A 20,997-nucleotide genomic window follows, 5' to 3' on the forward strand; every position below is an offset into this window, starting at 1 on the left:
ATCCACACTATTAAATGTGGTTTAGGGCCTATTTTGCATGTTGGACGTTTTTCTTTTTGTGTGTGTGACTAGCAGGTGAAGTTGGGAGGACACAACTCACATATCTTTCTCTCTAATATCTTTCTCTCTATGATTACAGGTTGGAAGGGGTCATGAATGACTGAGCTGGGACTGGGAGTCTCAGTTGAGAAGGGCGTTCTATCTATCACTTAATGAATCAGGGAAAAGGGGATACCTAGTCAGTTGTACAACTGAATGCATTCAACTGAAATGTGTCTTCCACATTTAACCCAACTCTGAAACAGAGAGGTGCGGGAGGCTGCCTTAACTCAACATCCACGTCTTCGGTGCCCGGGGAACAGTGGGTTAACTGCCTTGCTCAGGGGCAGAACGACAGCTTTTTACCTTGTCAGTTCGGGGATTCAATCCAGCAATCTTTCTGTTACTGGCCCAACGCTCTAACCACTAGGCTGGTTGCACTGCCATTCTGATATATGTGGTTGTCAGACTGTGTTAAAAAAAAAATCTGTGGTTGTTGTGGTGTACGTGGTTATGCTCATAGGATGACTTTTAAAGGTGAGACCTCACCTTCACAATCAACTTCAATATACAGACCATAGGTACAACACTCACATTCAGATGTGATCAGGAACATATTTAACTGGAATCAACATGGCATTCAGATAAAAATGTAATGTATTGAGCTGAGCATAATTTATTCTCAACACAAAACCAAGAAGGTTCCATAAGTTATTTTCAACACAACACCACACATGCTTATTTTTTAACTAAGTCTTTAGCTGAACAGTCTCATTCTCTCTTCTAAATAGATGTGTTGAATGTTGTGGATGTATTAAACAATAGACAATTCACAGTTGACTCCCCAATCAACACAGTTCATCATCTGTCACAAGAAAAAATAAAGGATTGGTACTTAAGGGTTCAGGACACTGACGGTGCTGGATGAGGTTTTCTGTGAACACTGATCTAAAGGCAGTGCTGCAACTACCCCCAAAGGTTAAAGTACATATTCAGGGAATATGAGCAGTTCCTAGATCAGTGTGTTTATTAAGACAGTTGAGCATGTATACCAGCTAGGCCCATATATAACTGAACAGATTACATATTATGACGTTGACCTCTGATTTGCGATGTTTTCGAATGGCTTCTCACTGTTACTAGCTGTTACTATTTTTACTCAGTTTTAAATCCCGGAAAAGGCTTCTGAAACGCTGAAAAGCTGGAGACCAATGGGAGAACCCGGGATAGGAGGTCCTAGTGCGCGAAGCAATCAGAACGCGCCAAAGGTGTGGCTTTAGCGGCATGGATTGCCTGCGTCATATTGAAACTATCCAATCCGGAGCTTCAGATGTTAGACACCGCCAAGATTGGTTTTCAGACGAGGACGGTGGAAGGTAACAGCTGAACGCGACTCTCGAGCTAACGGCTAGCAAAGTCAATAGACTTTGGTGTTTATCGATTGAAAGGGGGAATTTATATATTTGACATTCGAAAGGATGATTTGTCTATCTAGCGATCTCTTCAAAAGATAGGCTATCTGCTTTGTAACTTGGAGGTAACTTGTTATGTTAGCAAGTTGGCTAACCACTTGCTAATGCTAACTAGTGCGTTGACCAGCCAGTTTGCTAACGTTGGCTAATTTACCCAACCAGCTAGAATTGCAAGACTGGTTAGATACACCTAGCTATCCATTATGGTTATTAAGCCCACCAACTGACCATCAAAATATGAATCGCGTTATTGTAGTTAGCCAGTCATAACTAATATAACTTAGTCACTTTCTCTTGCACGTTAGTGTCAAGTTTTATATTTATGAAATATTTCGTTGTCATTGATGGTTGCAGATTTATTCCTACAATATAACGTTAGTAGGCAAAGTTTTGTCCTAGCTTGCTAACTAACAGTAACCTTCTATTCTTCGCCTACCGACCAATTACTTACTACATGTACGACAGCTAGATTACAGCTAGCAAACTAGACCATTAGTTCTTTTTTTACCATTTACGCCCGAGGCATCCGAGCGCTATTAATGTAATTCATAGTTATTAGCTAGGTGGCTAGCGATGTTATTTGGGAAAGCATCCATTTTGAGATTGAGACATGATGGACCAGAAAGCTGCCTAACTAATTCGTTAAGGTCAAACTATGCATGTAGGCATATCTCAGGCGTGGAGTGTTGAATTGATTAGAAGTTTAAATTCATTATTTCAGAATCATGATCATTTGACGTATAGTTTTGTTTCCTGTTTGGCGATAGGGATTTAGACCTCCTCTTCCTCTGTCCTCGATGCCAACAAAACAGCCGTCGAAGAAGCAGACGAAAAGAGTGCACTCGTAAGTGCATATCAAATTAAACCTTTAAATTGTTTGGTAATTCCTTATTGCAAATGCATGTGTTGGCTTTTATTATTATAATGCACGCAGGATATATTTGAATCAGTTTTCTTATAGCTACACAATCGTCAATTGCATTCGGAATAGTCTCAAAATGTGCCTCTAAACTAGCTGGCCTGTAATATCACTAACGTTAGGTAGGTAGCTTGCTAGCTAGTTAGCATCAGTTTGCCCCTTGAGTTAGCTATCGCAGAATGCTGGATAGAAACAAATTCCCATATAAAAAGTAATTAGCCAGCCAGACATCGTGCATTGTTGTAGCTGGCTAGCAATTTCTGCTCTGCTTGTAAACTTCGTGGGGAATCTCGGGTCTAGGACGTGGTCAACAACACCTACTAGGCCTTACAGTTTGCATGATAAAAGTTATGGTAAGATTTCAGAAATATAAAAATGAGGACGTTTGATAGATATCACAGGTGATCGAACTCATCACTTTGAAATATGCATTCGAAATTGCTTTCCAAAGACAATTTAGTCGGCTAGCAATGTTTTTGTTCAGGCTATAGCGAGGTAGCCAGCTAGTGCTTTTGTGCAATATATTACTTGCATACTAGCGGCCTTGATTTTTGATCAATATTGCAATCTACTGCCTACCTTTGCAAACATTTCATGTACAATATGCAGTTCGTATACATGTGCAATAGTTCACCTGTGACATTCTCATGACACCCGAGGCCTAACTAACTCTGGAGGGGAGGAATTTCCTGGGTAATGTTTTATTTATGCTCATCTTTTTTTGCTCAATTTCTCCCCATGCCGAAGTCGTCCCGCTTTGTCCAATGCATTCTTGGAATTATTCAGGTTAAAGCCAACTTTAAATGGGTAGTTTCCACAGTGTGTACTTTTATGCACAGATGGCAAAAAATCCAGCTCTAGTCATTGCATTACACACTCCCCTGCTGTATCATGGTTGTTCTGTTTCAGGGAACTCGTTGGTGACATCAGAGCTTCCCTTTCTTCAGACAGAGCCTTACTTTGTTCCGACAGGATGATGGCCAAAGATGTGAGTCTGATCAGAGACAACCAGATGCAGTATTCTTCCACCTTGGTCCTGGGGCCCTTACAGACATTTGAGAGAGTCAATACAGAGACCAGCTGTTGAAATTTTACTGGAGTGATGTTGATGGTGTCTTCCCCACAGGTTGGTCTGATGGAAACCAATGGAGAACTGAAGGTTTTCATTGACCAGAATCTGAGTCCTAGTAAAGGTGAGCAAAGCACAGTGTTGTGCTCCAGAATACAGATCAGTGCCATTCAATCCTTGTCTATGTACTGTATATGTCCTCAACTCAACAGCAGGGGGCAATAAGACTACACAGAAGTTTGTCTCATTTTACTCCCCTCTCAACTTTCTGCTCATCTTATTATGGGTTTCCATATCAGACAGTGCAGGTGTTTTAAATATCTGTGTACCCTCATATAAATGTTTTCCCTTACGTGGGCCAGTAAGTCTGCATCCCATAGGGCCTCCTGCCTGTTCTCTGTAAACATCTACCTGAGTGAACTGGATATGAAGAGGCAGCCATTTTGTTGACAGCGGTTCCAGATTACCCTTTTGACCCTAGTGTTTACTCTGCTCCTTCCCAGGTGTCTTGTCTCTGGTTGCTGTCCATCCTGCATCCATCCCTGTGGCCAAACAACTACTGCCCAAAACACTGGGGCTCTCCAATGTCAACATTGCTCCACACATGGTGAGTGTGTCTGTCTACCTTCACTATTTACCTGAATGGACAGAAATATACTGCAATACAGTCATATCACAACCACATACTTGATGATAAAGTATTTTATTTTGAGACTGTGGTAGATTACAGGTTGATATTTTCTCTCGCAGACATTGCAAGCACAACCTGCTTAATTGCAAGCTCACCACTTGCATACACTTGGCCAAAGTGCTTCACAGCTACAATCTATCAGTTTATAGACAAGCACACACACATACATACTTCATGGTCTCTAAGCCCCAACCATTAGCCTGGTGAGGTGACCGGGGATGAGCTTAAGCTGATCAACCTCTGCAGTCAGCAGGATTACACACCATCCCATTACATACATGAGAATATATACATGGAGGGAATCAGTTTAGGCATCACCTGATGGGTGGCCAGCAGACAGTGGAATAGATCACTTACCTGGCCTGCCTCCCGTACTTCATTTGAGCAGGAAGTTCTTTTCACCTTTCACCTCAGAGAAGACTCACTCCACCACAGGCACTTGGTATATTATGAGTCAGCTGCATAATGCTCTTTCCATTTCTTATGGTCTTGTGGGAGATAGACCCACCCATAAAACATTGATATACAAGCTGACACTGCGATGGCTCTCAAGGAACTAAACTGGACTTTGTGCAGACTGGGAATCGCATATCTTGAGGCTGAATTTATTGTAGCTGGCAACTTTAATAAATTAAATCTGAGGGAAATTACACACGTGACCATTTTTACTCTCCCTTCCGGGACTGCTACAAGGCCCTTTACTCCTTCCTGTGCAACTGGGTCCTAGACTTCCTGACCGGCTGACCCCAGGTTGTGAAGATGGGCAACAACACCATCCCACGCTGATCCTCAACACTGGAAACCCACAGGAGTGCGTGCTCAGCCCCCACCTATACTCCCTGTTCACCCATGACTGCGTGGCTATGCATCTCTCCATCTTGATCATCAAGTTTGCTGGCGACACAAGTGGTAGGCCTGATTACCAACAATGAGCAGCCTGCAAGGAGGAGGCAAGAGCCCTGGTGGAATTGTGCCAGGAAAATAACTTCTCCCGCAACAAAACAAAGAAGCTGATCGGATTCTGCGGAGAGCACACGCTAGAGCTTGGACAATAAACTGAAAATGATCGATGCTTATCGCATGAATTTTGCTGATTTTAAAGTTAATTACATTGAGTAGCCTATACTAGAGACGTGAAGTTTAAAAAGAAATAAGTTTGCTAATATGGGTGATTGATGGTTGTAGCCATCACTTGTCCAATCAACAAAGTAATAGTTTATACAAAATATTTTAAACTGTGGTGCACATTGTTTATAAATTAATTTATAATATAATTATATTGTTATTGCGATACATTTCTTAAATTGATGCGATATGGATTTCATATCGCCCAGCTCTAGAGCACGCCCCCTTCCACATCAACGGGGCAGCAGTGGAGAGGGTCAAACGTTTCAAGTTCCTCAGCGTGCACATCACCGAGTACATGAAATGGTTCACACTGCCGCCTCTTCAACTTCAGGAGGCTGAAGAAATTCAGCTTGGCACCTTAGACCCTCACAAACTCCTACATATGTACCATTGAGAGCATTCTGTCTAGCTGTATCACTGCCTGGTAGAGCAAATGCACCGCACGCAACCAAGTGTTCTCCAGAGAGTGGTGCAATCAGCCCATGCATCATCGGGGGCACACTGCCTGCCCTCAAGGACATCTACAGCACCTGGTGTCACAGGAAGGCCAAGAAGATCAAGGACCTCAGAGACCCCCAACCACAGCCTGTTCACACCGCTACCAACTAGAACGCGGAGACAGTAGAGGTCCATCAAAGCAGGGACCGAGAGACAAGTGTTTTTTTTTTCTATCTCCAGGCCATCAGTTAGTCATCCCTAGCCTGCCTCCACCCAGTGCCCTGCACATTTAAATTGCAACCCTATGAACACTGGTCCCTTTGTTTACATACGGTTTTGCCTACTTTATTTGTATATACTGTATTCTAGTCATAGCATCCTATATAACCACTGCTGTACACACCTTTTTGTATTCATGTACTTACCTACTGTCTATACGCACCAAAACATTAGGAACACCTGCTCTTTCCATGACACATACTGACCAGGTGAAGGCTAGGATCCCTTATTGATGTCACCTGCTAAATCAACTTCAATCAGTGTAGATGAAGGGGAGGAGACGGGTTAAAGGATTTAAGGCTTGAGACATGGATTGTGTGTGCCATTCAGTGGGTGAATGGCAACAAAGATTTGTGTCGTTGAACAGGGTATGGTAGTAGGTGCCAGGTGCACCGGTTTGCGTCAAGAACTGCAATGCTGCTGAGTTTTTCGCGCTCAACAGTTTCCTGTGTGTATCAACAATGGTTCACCACCAAAAAGACATCCAGCCTACTTGACATAACTGTGGGAAGCATTGGAGTCAACATTGGCAAGCATCCCTGTGGAAAGTTTAACACCTTGTAGTTCATGCCCTGTCGAATTGAGGCTGTTTTGAGGGCATCGGGATATACAGTGCATTTGGAAAGTATTCCGACCCTTTCCCTTTTTTAGTTAAAGCGATGAATTTGTATCCTCTCGTTGGACTTCGGCTGCATATTTTCCACCATTTTCTTCAAATCTGAAACCCATTTCCAGAATTGCATTATGGGCTCTAAAAGCACGGAAATAGTGTCCCCTGCTGGTACACTTTGTATTTTGACGAATGTAGTACGACATCCGGGAACTTTTGGCATACTAACTGTATCCATACTATCACCAATAAGCATACTATATACTCAATTTACGTCACAAATAGTATGGTTAGTATGAGTATTGGAACACAGCTCACGTGTTCTCTTTTTAAGTGTGAGTTTGACAGTTTTCCTGTCCTGCTAAGCATTGAAAATGTAACGAGTACTTTTGGTTGTCAGGGAAAATGTATGGAGTAAAAAGTACAATATTTTCATTAAGAATATATTGAAGTAGAAGTTGTCAGAAATATAAATAGTAAAGTACAGATTAGAGGTCGACCGATTATGATTTTAACGCTGATACCAATTTATTGGAGGACCCAAAAAAGCCGATACCGATTAATCGGCCGGTTAATTTTTTTATTTTTATATATATATTTGTAATAATGACAATTACAACAATACTGAATGAACACTTATTTTAACTTAATATAATACATCAATAAAATCAATTTAGCCTCAAATAAATAATGAAACATGTTAAAAAAAAAGAATAATACAAAACAAAGTGTTGGATAAGAAAGAAAGAATGCAATATGTGCCATGTAAGAAAGCTAACGTTTAAGGGCTTTGTTCAGATCATGGGAACATATGAAAGCTGGTGGTTCCTTTTAACATGAGTCTTCAATATTCCCAGGTAAGAAGTTTTAGGTTGTAGTTATTATAGGAATTATAGGACTATTTCTCTCTATACGATTTGTATTTCATATACCTTTGACTATTGGATGTTCCTATAGGCACTTTAGTATTGCCAGTGTAACAGTATAGCTTCCATCCCTCTCCTCGCTCCTACCCGGGCTCGAACCAGGAACACATCGACAACAGCCACCCTCGAAGCAGCGTTACCCATGCAGAGCAAGGGGAACAACTACTCCAAGTCTCAGAGCGACTGAAGTTTGAAACGCTATTAGCGCGCACCCCGCTAACTAGCTAGCCATTTCACATCGGTTACACCAGCCTAATCTCAGGAGTTGATAGGCTTGAAGGGGTGGGTATAATTTGTGGAACGTTCCAACAGGAATCTGTTCCAAAAAACGTAAAGTAAAAGGTTGCCAACCAACAACGATTACAAAGTAGCAACGCATACCGCTCCCTGCGGTCTATTTCATTGCGTTTTTCACTCATCACGTTTATTCCGAAAAATGTCTGTCCTCACTCTGGTTGCCTATGGACAAACATTAAGAATAAGCTACGTGGTGAGTTGATGCCTATTCGGCAGCTAGTTAGCTAGGTTTGTATGCGTTGCTACTTTGTAATGGTTGTTGGTTGGGAACCTTTTACTTTACGTTTTTTGGAACAAATTCCTGTCTTATTCTGCCGCTATACAACTTTGTATGCGTTGTTTTTTGGCAACCTTGTTATTTACAAAGTTTTTGGAATAGATTCCTGTTGGAACGTTACACAAATTATACCCACCCGGCTTGAAGTCATAAACAGCTTGAAGCACAGCGAAGAGCTGCTGGCAAAACGCACAAAAGTGCTGTTTGAATGAATGCTTACGAGCCTGCTGCTGCCTACCACCGCTGTCAGACTGCTCTATCAAATCATAGACTTAATTATAATATAATAAACACACAGAAATACGAGCCTTAGGTCATTAATATGGTCGAATCCGGAAACTATCATCTCAAACAAAACGTTTTTCCTTTCAGTGAAATACGGAACCGTTCCGTATTTTATCTAACGGGTGGCATCCCTAAGTCTAAATATTCCTGTTACATTGCACAACCTTCAATGTTATGTCATAATTACGTAAAATTCTGGCAAATTAGTTCGCAACGAGCCAGGCGGCCCAAACTGTTGCATATACCCTGACTGCGTGCAATGAACGCAAGATTAGTGACACAATTTCATGTTAGCAGGCAATATTAACTAAATATGCAGGTTTAAAAATATATACTTGTGTATTGGTTTTAAAGAAAGGCATTGATGTTTATGGTTAGGTACATTGCAACGACAGTGCTTTTTTCACAAATGCACTTGTTAAATCAACATCCGTTTGTCGAAGTAGGCTGTGATTCAATGAGAAATTAACAGGCACCGCATCGATTATATGCAACGCAGGACACGTTAGATAAACTAGTAATATCATCAACCATGTGTAGTTAACTAGTGATTATGTTAAGATTGATATCTTATTAAAAACTAAGTTTAATGCTAGCTAGCAACTTACCTTGGCTTCTTGCTGCCCTCGCGTAACAGGTAGTCAGCCTGCCATGCAGGCTCCTTGTGGAGTGCAATGTAAGGCAGGTGGTTAGCGCGTTGGACTAGTAACCAAAAGGTTGCAAAAAACGAATCCCCGAATCCCCCCCTGAACAAGGCAGTTAACCCCCGTTCCTAGGCCGTCATTGAAAATAAGAATATGTTCTTAATCTGACTTGCCTAGTTAAAGGTGTAAAAAATAATAATAATAAAAAAAAAAAATCGGCAAATCGGTGGCCAAAAATACCAATTACCAATTTGTTATGAACTTGAAATCGGCCATTCCGATTAATCGGTCGACCTCTAATACAGATACTCCAAAAAATGACTTGCGTAGTAGTTTGAAGTAATTTTACTTAAATACTTTACACCGCTGTTTGAGCGGTGGCTAGCTGGTCTGCGTACCCACATCCCTATCTTGACAGCGGAGAGAACAAATTTAAGTTTAAGTTCATTTCTGGCAATGCTACACATTTTGGCATCAGGTGGAGAGAAATGTTTGAATATGCTATCAGAGTGTGAGCAACAAAATCAAATGGGCTAAACCACAGGTATCAAACTCATTCCACGGATGGCCCAGTGTCTTCAGGTTTAGCTCCTCCCCTTGTACTTAATTGATGAATTAAGGTGACTAATTAGTAAGGAATTGAAAGGAAAAAATAACCTTCAGACACTTGGTCCTCCGTGGAATGAGTTTGACACCCCTGGACTAAGCCATCGTATTTCACATCATGATTAGGGCTGTGACTGACATTTTGGATAACGGTTATTGTCCAGCCAAATGACAGTGATCACTGTAATAACCGTTGAAATTACAAAATGTGTGACATTAAGACGCATTTTCTCCTTCTGCATGTGCTGCCATAGAAATAGATTGAAAGAACAGGTGTCCCCATTAGTAATTTTATTTTAAACGGTTAAGGGGGTTATTTTCATCATATGTTATTTATTGTGAGTGCAGCAATGCTTGTGCTTCTTGTTCCGACAGTCCAGCAATATCGAACAAGTAATCAAACAATTCCACAACTACCTAATACACACACATCTAAGGAATGGAATGGAATATATAAATATATGGATGCAAACAAGCAGCGTAGGCAAGATGCAATAGATAGTATAAAATACAGTATATACATATGAGATGAGTAATGCAAGATTTCTAAACATTATTAAAGTGACTAATGATCCATTAATTGAAGTGGCCAATGATTTCAAGTCTGTTTGAAGGCAGTAGCCTCACTGTTAGTGATTGCTTTTTAACAGTCTGATGGCCTTGAGATGGAAGCTATTTTTCAGTCTCGGTCCCAGCTTTGATGCACCTGTACTGACCTCGCCTTCTGGATGGTAGCGGGGTGAACAGGCAGTGGCTTGGGTGTTTCTTGTCCTTGATGATCTTTTTGGCCTTCCTGTGACATCGGGTGCTGTAGGTGTCCTGGAGGGCAGGTAGTTTGCCCCCGGTGATGTGCTGTGCAGACCGCACCACCCTCTGGAGAGCCCTGCGGTTGTGGGCAGTGCAGTTGCCGTACCAGGCATGCTCCTAATTGTGCATCTGTAAAAATGTGTAAGGGTTTTAGGTGACAGGCCGAATGAAGATTACACTGTTATAGAGTAATTGGGCCAGCCCTAATCACAATGTCGTTACCATTGACGATGGCTGTCAATCATCGTTGATAGACAATGCAATCGTAATGTTGCCCAACCCTACACTAACCTTTTCAATAATGTATGACTATGATGGTCTGTTCATATTGATGTGTGTTGTATTTGTATGTTTTTATATATATATATATATATATATATATATATATATATATATATATATATATATATATATATATATATATATATATATTAAATTTATACAGCTTGCTGCAAAGCAAATTATTTTGTATTTGAAAGATTCTTTACTCTAAAACTGAAATGGTTGAGCTCTTCTCCCCCCCCCCCCCCCCCCACTGTAGGTTATTGGTACGCCCCAGAGGCCCAGTGTTTCCAGTGCCATACTGGTGAACAGCCCTCACACCCCCAGCTCCCAGTTCCTCACACAGAGCCAGCCGGCCGACGCGTCGCCTTGGTCATCGGGGTGAGTTTAGTTGATTTATTCTGTGTGATATGCCAGTGTAGTCTAGAAGTGTATATAGCTGTGTTTAACCACCTTTGTCCACAGGAAGCGTGGTAAGAAGGGGGAGAAGAATGGCAAGGGCCTGAGGCATTTCTCCATGAAGGTGTGTGAGAAGGTGCAAAAGAAGGGTGTCACCTCGTACAATGAGGTGGCAGACGAGCTGGTGGCAGAGTTCAGCGCTGCAGACAACCACATCTCCCCCAATGACTCTGTGAGTTTTGCAGCTGTATGCACAATGCACAGGGCTCTTCCTCAAAACAGGCTGGGGAAGTCTAACTTCTTATGGCTGGAATCCCATTAACGGCATCGATATGACAACAGCCAGTGAAAGTGCAGGTCGCCAAATTCAAACAACAGAAATCTCATAATTAAAATTCCTCAAACATACATATATTTTACACCATTTTGAAGATAAAGTTGTTGTTAATCCCACCACAGTGTCCGATTTCAAAAAGGCTTTACAGCGAAAGCACACCAAACGATTGTTACGTCAGCAACTAGTCACAGAAAAACACAGCCATTTTTCCAGCCAAAGAGATGAGTCACAAAAAGCAGAAATAGAGTGCTGAAAATTAATCACTAACCTTTGATCTTCATCAGATGACACTCATAGGACTTCATGTTACACAATACATGTATGTTTTGTTCGATAAAGTTCATATTTATATCCAAAAATCTGTTTACATTGGCGCGTTACGTTCAGTAATGTTTTGCTTCTAAAACATCCGGTGATTTTGCAGAGAGCCACATCAATTTACAGAAATACTCATCATAAATGTTGATGAAAATACAAGTGTTATGCATGGAGCTTTAGATAAACTTCTCCTTAATGCAAACGCTGTGTCAGATTTCAAAAAAGCTTTACTGAAAAAGCACACCATGCAATAATCTGAGTACGGCGCTCAGACACAAAAACAAGCCATACGTATATCCGCCATGTTGGAGTCAACAGAAGTCAGAAATAGCATTATAAATATTCACTTACCTTTGATCTTCATCAGAATGCACTCCCAGGAATCCCAGTTCCACAAATGTTTGTTTTGTTCGATAAAGTCCATCCTTTATGTCCAACTACCTCTTTTTGTTCGCGCCTTCAGTTCACAAATCCAAATTCGCGAAGCGCTGGCCAGACAAACTCAAAAAATTCCATTACAGTTCGTAGAAACATGTCAAACGATGTATAGAATCAATCTTTAGGATGTTTATATCATAAATCTTCAGTAAGGTTTCAACCGGAGAATTCCTTTGTCTTTAGAAATGCAATGGAACTCAGCTACCTCTCGCGGGCGCGCACATGACTGAAGCTCATGCCCTGCTGGCAGACCCCTCACTCAATCAGCTCTTATTGTCCCCCACTTCACAGTAGAAGCCTCAAACAAGGTTCTAAAGACTGACCTCTAGTGGAAGCCTTAGGAAGTGCAATATGACCCCACAGACACTGTATATTGGATAGGCCAAGACTTGAAAAACTACAAACCTCAGATTTCCCACTTCCTGGTTGGATTTTTTCTCAGGTTTTTGCCTGCCATATGAGTTATGTTATACTCACAGACATCATTCAAACAGTTTTAGAAACTTCAGTGTTTTCTATCCAAATCTACTAATAATATGCATATCTTAAGCTTCTGGGCCTAAGTAGCAGGTAGTTTACTCTGGGCACCTTATTCATCCAAGCTACTCAATACTGCCATCCAGCCATAAGAAGTTAACTTCACTTTCTCTGAGACATAAATCTCTGACATCAGACATTGTCTGAATTCTTAATTATGCCATCACACTGTCAGACAGAATTCTCCGTTGTTGCATCACTCTTAACTCCTCTGACATTCTCTCTGACAGAACTCCTCGTTATGACATCACTCTCTGACAATCCATCACGTTTTTCAGCCTTACTCTTAGACAAAACAAATCTCTATATGACATCACAATTTCAGACGCAACAAACCTACTTAGGAAATGAAGTTATGACATGGTCTTCCTCGAGCCTAATTTATGTCTGCTACTTTTGCTTTTGGTGGTCGGACTTTGAACATCAGCTGCCATCCTCAGTGTTCCGCTTCATCCACCTCTTTGTAAAGTCCGAAAGAGATTTCGGAGTGCGGACTGAAGTGGATGTTTTGATATTTCGCTCATGCGGAAACGGAAGTAGTAAATTAGGCTTTAGCACACTGGTTTCATTATGACAAATCCACATGATCATTATGACACCAAACCCAAGTCAGAGATTAACCCCTTCCCCCTCTCCTTGTAGCATGTGTATGACCAGAAGAACATCCGTAGGCGTGTGTATGACGCGCTCAATGTGCTCATGGCCATGAACATAATCTCTAAAGAGAAGAAAGAGATCAAGTGGATCGGTCTGCCCACAAACTCGGCCCAGGAATGCCAGAACCTAGAGGTAAGTCTAATATATACACTGAACAAAAATATAAACTAAACATGTAAAGTGTTGGTCCCATAATTCACGAGCTGAAATAAATATCCCCCAAATTTTCCATACACACAAAAAGCTTATTTCTCAAATGTTGTTTACAAATTGTACATCCCTGCTAGTGAGTATTTCTCATTTGCCAAAATAATCCATCCACCTGATAGTTGTGGCATATCAAGAAGCTGATTAAACAGCATGATCATTACACAGGGGCACCTTGTGCTGGGGACAATAAAAGCCCACTCTTAAATGTGCAGTTGTCACACAACATAATGCCGCAGAGGTCTCAAGTTTTGAGAGAGTGTGCATTTGGCATGCTGATTGCAGGAATATGCAGAGCCGTTGCCAGAGAATTGAATGTTCGTTTCTCTACAATAAGCCGCCTCAAATTTTGTTTTAGAGAATTTGGCAGTACGTCCAACCGGCCTTACAACCGCAGACCACGTGTATGGCGTTGTGTGGGAGAGCTGTTTGCTGATGTCAACGTTGTGAACAGAGTGCCCCATGGTAGCGTTGAGTTTATAGTATGGGCAGGCATAAGCTACGGACAACAAACACAATTGCATTTTATCGATGGCGATTTGAATGCACAAAGATACAGTGATGAGATCCTGAGGCCAATTGTCATGCCATTCATCTGCCGCCATCACCTCATGTTTCAGCATGATAATGCACAGCTCCATGTCGCAAAGATCTGAACGTAATTTCTGGAAGCTGAAAATGTCCCAGTTCTTCTGTGGCCTGCATACTCACCAGACATGTCACCCATTGAGCATGTTTGGAATGCTCTGGATTGACTTGTACGACAGCGTGTTCCAGTTCCCGTCAATATCCAGCAGCTTTGCACAACATTTTACAGGCCACACTCAGCAGCCTGATCAACTGTATGCGAAGGACGTGTCATGCTGTATGAGGCAAATGGTGGTCACACCAGATACTGACTAGTTTTCTGATCCACTCCCCTACCTTTTTATTATGTGACAAAAAGATGCATACCTGTATTCCCAGTCATGTGAAATCCATAGATTAGGGTCTAATTTATTTATTTAAATGGATTGATTTCCTTATGAACTGTAACTCAGTAAAATCTTTTTAATTGCATGTTGCGTTTTTATTTTTGTTCAGTGTATATGCACAGTGCATTCAGAAAGTATTCAGACCCGTTAACTTTTTCCACATTTTGTTACTTAACAGTCTTATTTACAATGAAGGCCTACCAGGGAACAGTGAGTTAACTGCCTTGTTCAGGGCAGAACAACAGGTTATTTCATTGTCAGCTCAGGGATTCGATCCAGCAACCTTTTGGTTACTGGCCCAACGCTCTAACCACTAGGCAACCTGCCACCCCTCTTCTTGGGTTTGATGCTACAAGCTTGGCAAACCTGTATTTAGGGAGTTTCTCCTGTTCTCTGCAGATCCTCTCAAGCTCTGTCGGGTTGGATGAGGAAGACGCGATGCTGTAACTCAATACTGTAATCGCTGCCAAACGTGCTAAAACTAAATACCGAGTAAAGGGTCTGAATACTTATGCAAATGTAATATTTCAGTTAATTTTTTTTAATATAAATTAGCAAAAATGTCTAAACCATTTTTTTTTTTCTTTGTCATTATGGGGTATTGTGTGTAGCTTGAGGGGGGGAAAAAAATATTTCATCAATTTTAGAATATGGCTGTAACGTAACAAAATGTGGAATAAGTCAAGGGGTCTGAGTACTTTCCGAAGCCACTGTGTGTACACACACACACACACACACACCTGGTACACCAGGAACTCTCTTCTCCCTCACTCCCTCTTTTCTTTTACGCTCTCACACCCTGGCTGTGTTCTGCTCTTCCTCTGTAGGTGGAGAGACAAAGGCGACTGGAGAGAATCAAGCAGAAGCAGTCACAACTCCAAGAGCTCATATTACAGGTGATCAGCTTCCCTCCTGTTACAGGACTAGCTTCCCTCCTGTTACAGGACTAGCTTCCCTCCTGTTACAGGACTAGCTTCCCTCCTGTTACAGGACTAGCTTCCCTCCTGTTACAGGACTAGCTTCCCTCCTGTTACAGGACTAGCTTCCCTCCTGTTACAGGACTAGCTTCCCTCCTGTTACAGGACTAGCTTCCCTCCTGTTACAGGACTAGCTTCCCTCCTGTTACAGGACTAGCTTGCCTCATCGACAACAATACAATCACCGATAAAGGAAAGCATATACAAGACCATAGGTTGTCTTAAAGGGGAAATCAGCAGTTGCTACATACATTTTTAGACTTAAATTAATATGTACCTATTGATTCTTTAAGAATATAACTTAGAAATGCCCCAATAGCGTAGCTGAACTACCGTACCCCATCAGAATCCCAAATATAAGCCTGTTTTACTGGTTAAAAAACTAATTTTGATATCATGTCCATGCATCCATAGCTTTGTCTGAATGTGAGTTGATATATTTCTCGAGCCCCATCCCTCAGCTTTCTACCGAAACAACAGTGGTGGTGACAATGCTTTGTTTCAACTGCTGATTGGCACTTTAACATTGTTCTAATGTTCTCTCCATGATCCCCTCCTGTAGCAAATAGCCTTTAAGAACCTGGTGCAGCGGAACCGACAGACGGAACAGCAGACAAACAGACCTCCACCCCCCAACTCTCTCATCCACCTCCCCTTCATCATTGTCAACACTAGCAAGAAGACTGTCATCGACTGTAGCATCTCCAACGACAAGTGAGTGACTGTTATACACTGCTCAAAAAAATAAAGGGAACACTTAAACAACACAATGTAACTCCAAGTCAATCACACTTCTGTGAAATCAAACTGTCCACTTAGGAAGCAACACTGATTGACAATACATTTCACATGCTGTTGTGCAAATGGAATAGACAACAGGTGGAAATTATAGGCAATTAGCAAGACACCCCCAATAAAGGAGTGGTTCTGCAGGTGGGACCACAGACCACTTCTCAGTTCCTATGCTTCCTGGCTGATGTTTTGGTCACTTTTGAATGCTGGCGGTGGTTTCACTCTAGTGGTAGCATGAGACGGAGTCTACAACCCACACAAGTGTCTCAGGTAGTGCAGCTCATCCAGGATGGCACATCAATGCGAGCTGTGGCAAGAAGGTTTGCTGTGTCTGTCAGCGTAGTGTCCAGAGCATGGAGGCGCTACCAGGAGACAGGCCAGTACATCAGGAGACGTGGAGGAGGCCATAGGAGGGCAACAACCCAGCAGCAGGACCGCTACCTCCGCCTTTGTGCAAGGAGGAGCAGGAGAAGCACTGCCAGAGCCCTGCAAAATGACCTCCAGCAGGCCACAAATGTGCATGTGTCTGCTCAAACGGTCAGAAACAGACTCCATGAGGGTGGTATGAGGGCCTGATGCCCACAGGTGGGGGTTGTGCTTACAGCCCAACACCGTGCAGGACGTTTGGCATTTGCCAGAGAACACCAAGATTGGCAAATTCGCCACTGGCGCCCTGGGCTCTTCACAGATGAAAGCAGGTTCACACTGAGCACATGTGACAGACATGACAGAGTCTGGAGACGCCGTGGAGAACGTTCTGCTGCCTGCAACATCCTCCAGCATGACCGGTTTGGCGGTGGGTCCGTCATGGTGTGGGGTGGCATTTTTTGGGGGGGCCGCACAGCCCTCCATGTGCTCGCCAGAGGTAGCCTGACTGCCATTAGGTACTGGGATGAGATCCTCAGACCCCTTGTGAGACCATATGCTGGTGCGGTTAGCCCTGGGTTCCTCCTAATGCAAGACAATGCTAGACCTCATGTGGCTGGAGTGTGTCAGCAGTTCCTGCAAGAGGAAGGCATTGATGCTATGGACTGGCCCGCCCGTTCCCCAGACCTGAATCCAAATGAGCACATCTGCGACATCATGTCTCGCTCCATCCACCAACGACATGTTGCACCACAGACTGTCCAGGAGTTGGCGGATGCTTTAGTCCAGGTCTGGGAGGAGATCCCTCAGGAGACCATCCGCCACCTCATCAGGAGCATGCCCAGGCGTTGTAGGGAGGTCATACAGGCACGTGGAGGCCACACACACTACTGAGCCTCATTTTGACTTGTTTTAAGGACATTACATCCAAGTTGGATCAGCCTGTAGTGTGGTTTTCCACTTTAATGTTGGGTGTGACTCCAACTCCAGACCTCCATGGGTTGATAAATTGGATTTCCATTGATTATTTTTGTGTGATTATGTTGTCAGCACATTCATCTATGTAAAGTAAAAAGTATTTAATAAGATTATTTCTTTCATTCAGATCTAGGATGTGTTGTTTAAGTGTTCCCTTTATTTTTTGGAGCAGTATATTTGAGTGTCTGTGTAAATTGATCATCAACTTAATTCATGTAGACAATTTTGTCCCACAGAATTTTCACCAAATTAATTTATGTAAATGGACCATTTAAAATGTCATTTATCAGACTCTTATCCAATGTGACTTAGAGGAGCAATTAGCGTTAAGTGCCTTACTCAAGGGCACATTGACAGATTTTTCACCTAGTCAGCTCAGGGATTCGAACCAGCTACCTCTCGGTTACTGCGCCAGTGCTCCTAAACGCTAGGCTACCTGCCGCCCCCCAATAAAGTATCGTTTTGAGGCAATGGCAACACCCCGCTCAAGTTTTTCCAGGATGGAATGTTTTCATTCATGTTCTAACCATGCCATTATATTCACCTCTTTACTTTCCTTCTCTTCAGGTTTGAGTACCTGTTCAACTTTGACAGCATGTTTGAGATCCACGACGACATTGAGGTGCTGAAGCGTATGGGCATGGCCTGTGGCCTGGAGGTGGGCAAGTGTTCCCCGGAGGACCTGAAGGTGGCACGCAGCCTGGTGCCCAAAGCCCTGGAGCCCTACGTCACAGGTCAGGGTTCATAGTGCATGCTTAAATTTCAGTCATAGGTCAAGTCATTGAGCTACACACAATCCTTATCAAAGTAAGTGAGATGAATTGGGCATGAAATACTCAAACATGTTGCTAATTTGGGGTACATTGGTCCTGTCTGGTTCTGTTTAAGGTATATATGTGAACGTGTGTACTACTGTCTCACACAGAGATGGCCCAGGGCCCCATCAGTAACGTCTACATCACTGGAGGATCCTCCACCAACGGGGGGCGCCATCACGGCCAGGGCAGGTGAGTGTCTCTCTCTCTCCTCTACTGTTGCCCTAGTCAGGGTGTTCTATAGCACGTTCACATAGAAATATGGTAACTCTTCCTCTCCCTCTGTATCTCTCTCTCTCTGTAGTGACAGTGGTGCAGATGGTCCCCTGGCCTCCAGCTCTAATGACTCTCACTACAGCGGCTCCCGTGTTGAGACCCCTGTGTCGTACATGGGGGATGATGACGAGGAGGATGACTATGATGAGAATGACGATGAAGATTAACCTCCTGCCACTCCATGCATTTCTCCTCCAACAAGCAGTCTGTCTCTGCATCTCTCTCTGTATCGCTTTTTCTCAAGGGCGTTGAAGAATGTTTGAGTATGGAGGCTGTGCAACCCTCTTCTCAGAGCGGGGTCCTGAATCACATGATAGCCAATGGCTCTCTGGGAAGTGTAGTTTATGGCTTTGGCACTGTGCTGCGTCCTTTCTGTGTATTATCACCCTCTTCTTGGCAAGCCATCCCACTCGAGAATAAAGCAACAAAAAAATCTTCCAGACAACTCATTGCTGTTGGAGAATGTATAGTGTTCCTTGTGTGTGAAATAGTTACCTTTATTATGTTTTAATTACATTGGAGAGACTCAATGGTGAACCACTGTTTCAAGATGGCTGCCAGTGTAACTGCACCAGACTGCTGGCTCAGAGACATTCACTGGATCCAAAATGGCTGATTTAGTTGCAACAATGCCCTAAGAAAGATTACGACTGCCCTTTTGAAAGTGTGGACACTATTTTGTTACACCTCCCCTGCTATTTGTGGCATTGATTTCAAGCAGGGAATTTGTATCTGCTCCCCACAGTTCTGTAGGCAGCTGCTTTTTTGGTCCTTGTTTGTTTTTTGTTTTTGGAGCGTTTTAGCAGCGACTCAATCCCTCAAACCACCCTGTCACACCGTGGTAGTGTTTACAAATGACCGGCACCAGCGAGGAAAATAACTCCTACCCACGCTAACTATAGGAAAATGTTAAGCTTTGTTTGTGAAATGTAAACGGATCCTGTGAAGATTGTAGTTTATAGCATCCTTTACAGGTCAGTGGCGGAAGGAATGATACACGATCGATGTATCAAATATGTGGGTTGTGTAGGTCTCTATGGACTCACTTCGACGATCTCCTTTTTCAAACTGAACAACCCATGTACTGATTCTTCCAAGATACCTTTTCTGTAATCTAATATAAGTTTGGAAATTAAATATAGAGAATGTTTTAACAAGTTGACTTCAGTGAGCGTTTGTGCGGTTTTATAACTTCTAATCTGAAAAGCAGTTGGATGGTATTTTCTCAATTGGCTTCAATAGCTGAACTGGGACTGTAAAACCTCAAATGTGTCAAACATGAAATCCAATGGGAAATCTGTGCGAATTGACTTGCGGTTTAATTGACTGCGTTATGATAATGGTGCCTAGGGTGACTATCCTGAGCTGAATGGTAAGTGTCTTCACTGACATTTTCAACCTCTCCCTGTCTGAATCTGTAATACCAACATGTTTTAAGCAGACCACCATAGTGCCTGTGCCCAAGAACACTAAGGTAACCTGCCTAAATGACTACCGACCCGAAGGACTCGCGTCTGTAGCCATGAAGCGTTTTGAAAGGCTGGCCATGGCTCACAACAACATCATCCCAGAAACCCTAGACCCACTCCAATTTGCATACTGCCCCAACAGATCCACAGATGATGCAATCTCTATTGCACTCCACACTGCCCTTTCCCACCTGGACAAAAGGAACACCTATGTGAGAATGCTATTCATTGACTACAGCTCAGCGTTCAACACCATAGTGCCCTCAAAGCACTACGCTAAGGACCCTGGGACTAAACACCTCCCTCTGCAACAATCCTGGACTTCCTGATGGGCTGCCCCCATGGGGTAAGGGTAACACTTTCGCCACACTGATCTTCAACACAGGGGCCCCTCAGGGGTGCGTGCGCAGTCCCCTCCTGTACTCCATGTTCACTCATGACTGCACGGCCAGGCACGACTCCAACACCATTAAGTTTGCCGATGACACAACAGTGGTAGGCCTGATGACCGACAACGACGAGACAGCCTATAGGGAGGTCAGAGACCTGGCTGTGTGGTGCCAAGATAACCTCTCCCTCAACGTGAATAAGACAAAGGAGATGATTGTGGACTACAGGAAAAAGAGGACCGAGCACGCTCCAATTCTCATCTATGGGGCTGCAGTGAAGCAGGTTGAGAGCTTCATGT

At 42.9% G+C, this 20,997-nt stretch overlaps 1 protein-coding gene across 5 annotated transcripts; it reads left to right on the forward strand.

The window, feature by feature from the left end:
- The first annotated feature begins 1,331 nt into the window (after positions 1-1,331).
- LOC106581971 (transcription factor Dp-1-like) lies at positions 1,332-19,997 on the forward strand. Of its 5 annotated transcripts, none has more exons than XM_014164571.3 (13): positions 1,332-1,415; positions 2,279-2,355; positions 3,340-3,418; positions 3,557-3,623; positions 4,003-4,106; positions 11,029-11,150; positions 11,235-11,400; positions 13,441-13,587; positions 15,464-15,532; positions 16,176-16,327; positions 18,317-18,483; positions 18,675-18,756; positions 18,869-19,997. In XM_014164571.3, the coding sequence occupies exons 2-13, from the start codon at positions 2,309-2,311 to the stop codon at positions 19,005-19,007; spliced, it is 1,341 nt and encodes a 446-aa protein (XP_014020046.1). In that variant the 5' UTR covers positions 1,332-1,415; positions 2,279-2,308; the 3' UTR covers positions 19,008-19,997. The 5 variants fall into 5 exon arrangements, with proteins under 5 accessions (XP_014020046.1, XP_014020045.1, XP_014020047.1 ...); XM_014164572.3 differs by lacking the exon at positions 1,332-1,415 and adding an exon at positions 1,422-1,576; XM_014164570.3 differs by lacking the exon at positions 2,279-2,355 and having other exon boundaries at positions 1,362-1,415.
- Positions 19,998-20,997: the final 1,000 nt, after the last annotated feature.

Source organism: Salmo salar, chromosome 21, assembly GCF_965601325.2.
Source record: "Salmo salar chromosome 21, fSalSal1, whole genome shotgun sequence".
Lineage (NCBI taxonomy): Eukaryota > Metazoa > Chordata > Actinopteri > Salmoniformes > Salmonidae > Salmo > Salmo salar.

Coding starts and splice junctions, on each gene's coding strand:
- LOC106581971 (XM_014164571.3), top strand. CDS start 2,309: ATGCCAACAAAACAGCCGTCGAAGAAGCAGACGAAAAGAGTGCACTC. Junction 2,356..3,339: donor CAGACGAAAAGAGTGCACTC/GTAAGTGCATAT, acceptor GTTCTGTTTCAG/GGAACTCGTTGGTGACATCA. Junction 16,328..18,316: donor TGTAGCATCTCCAACGACAA/GTGAGTGACTGT, acceptor CCTTCTCTTCAG/GTTTGAGTACCTGTTCAACT.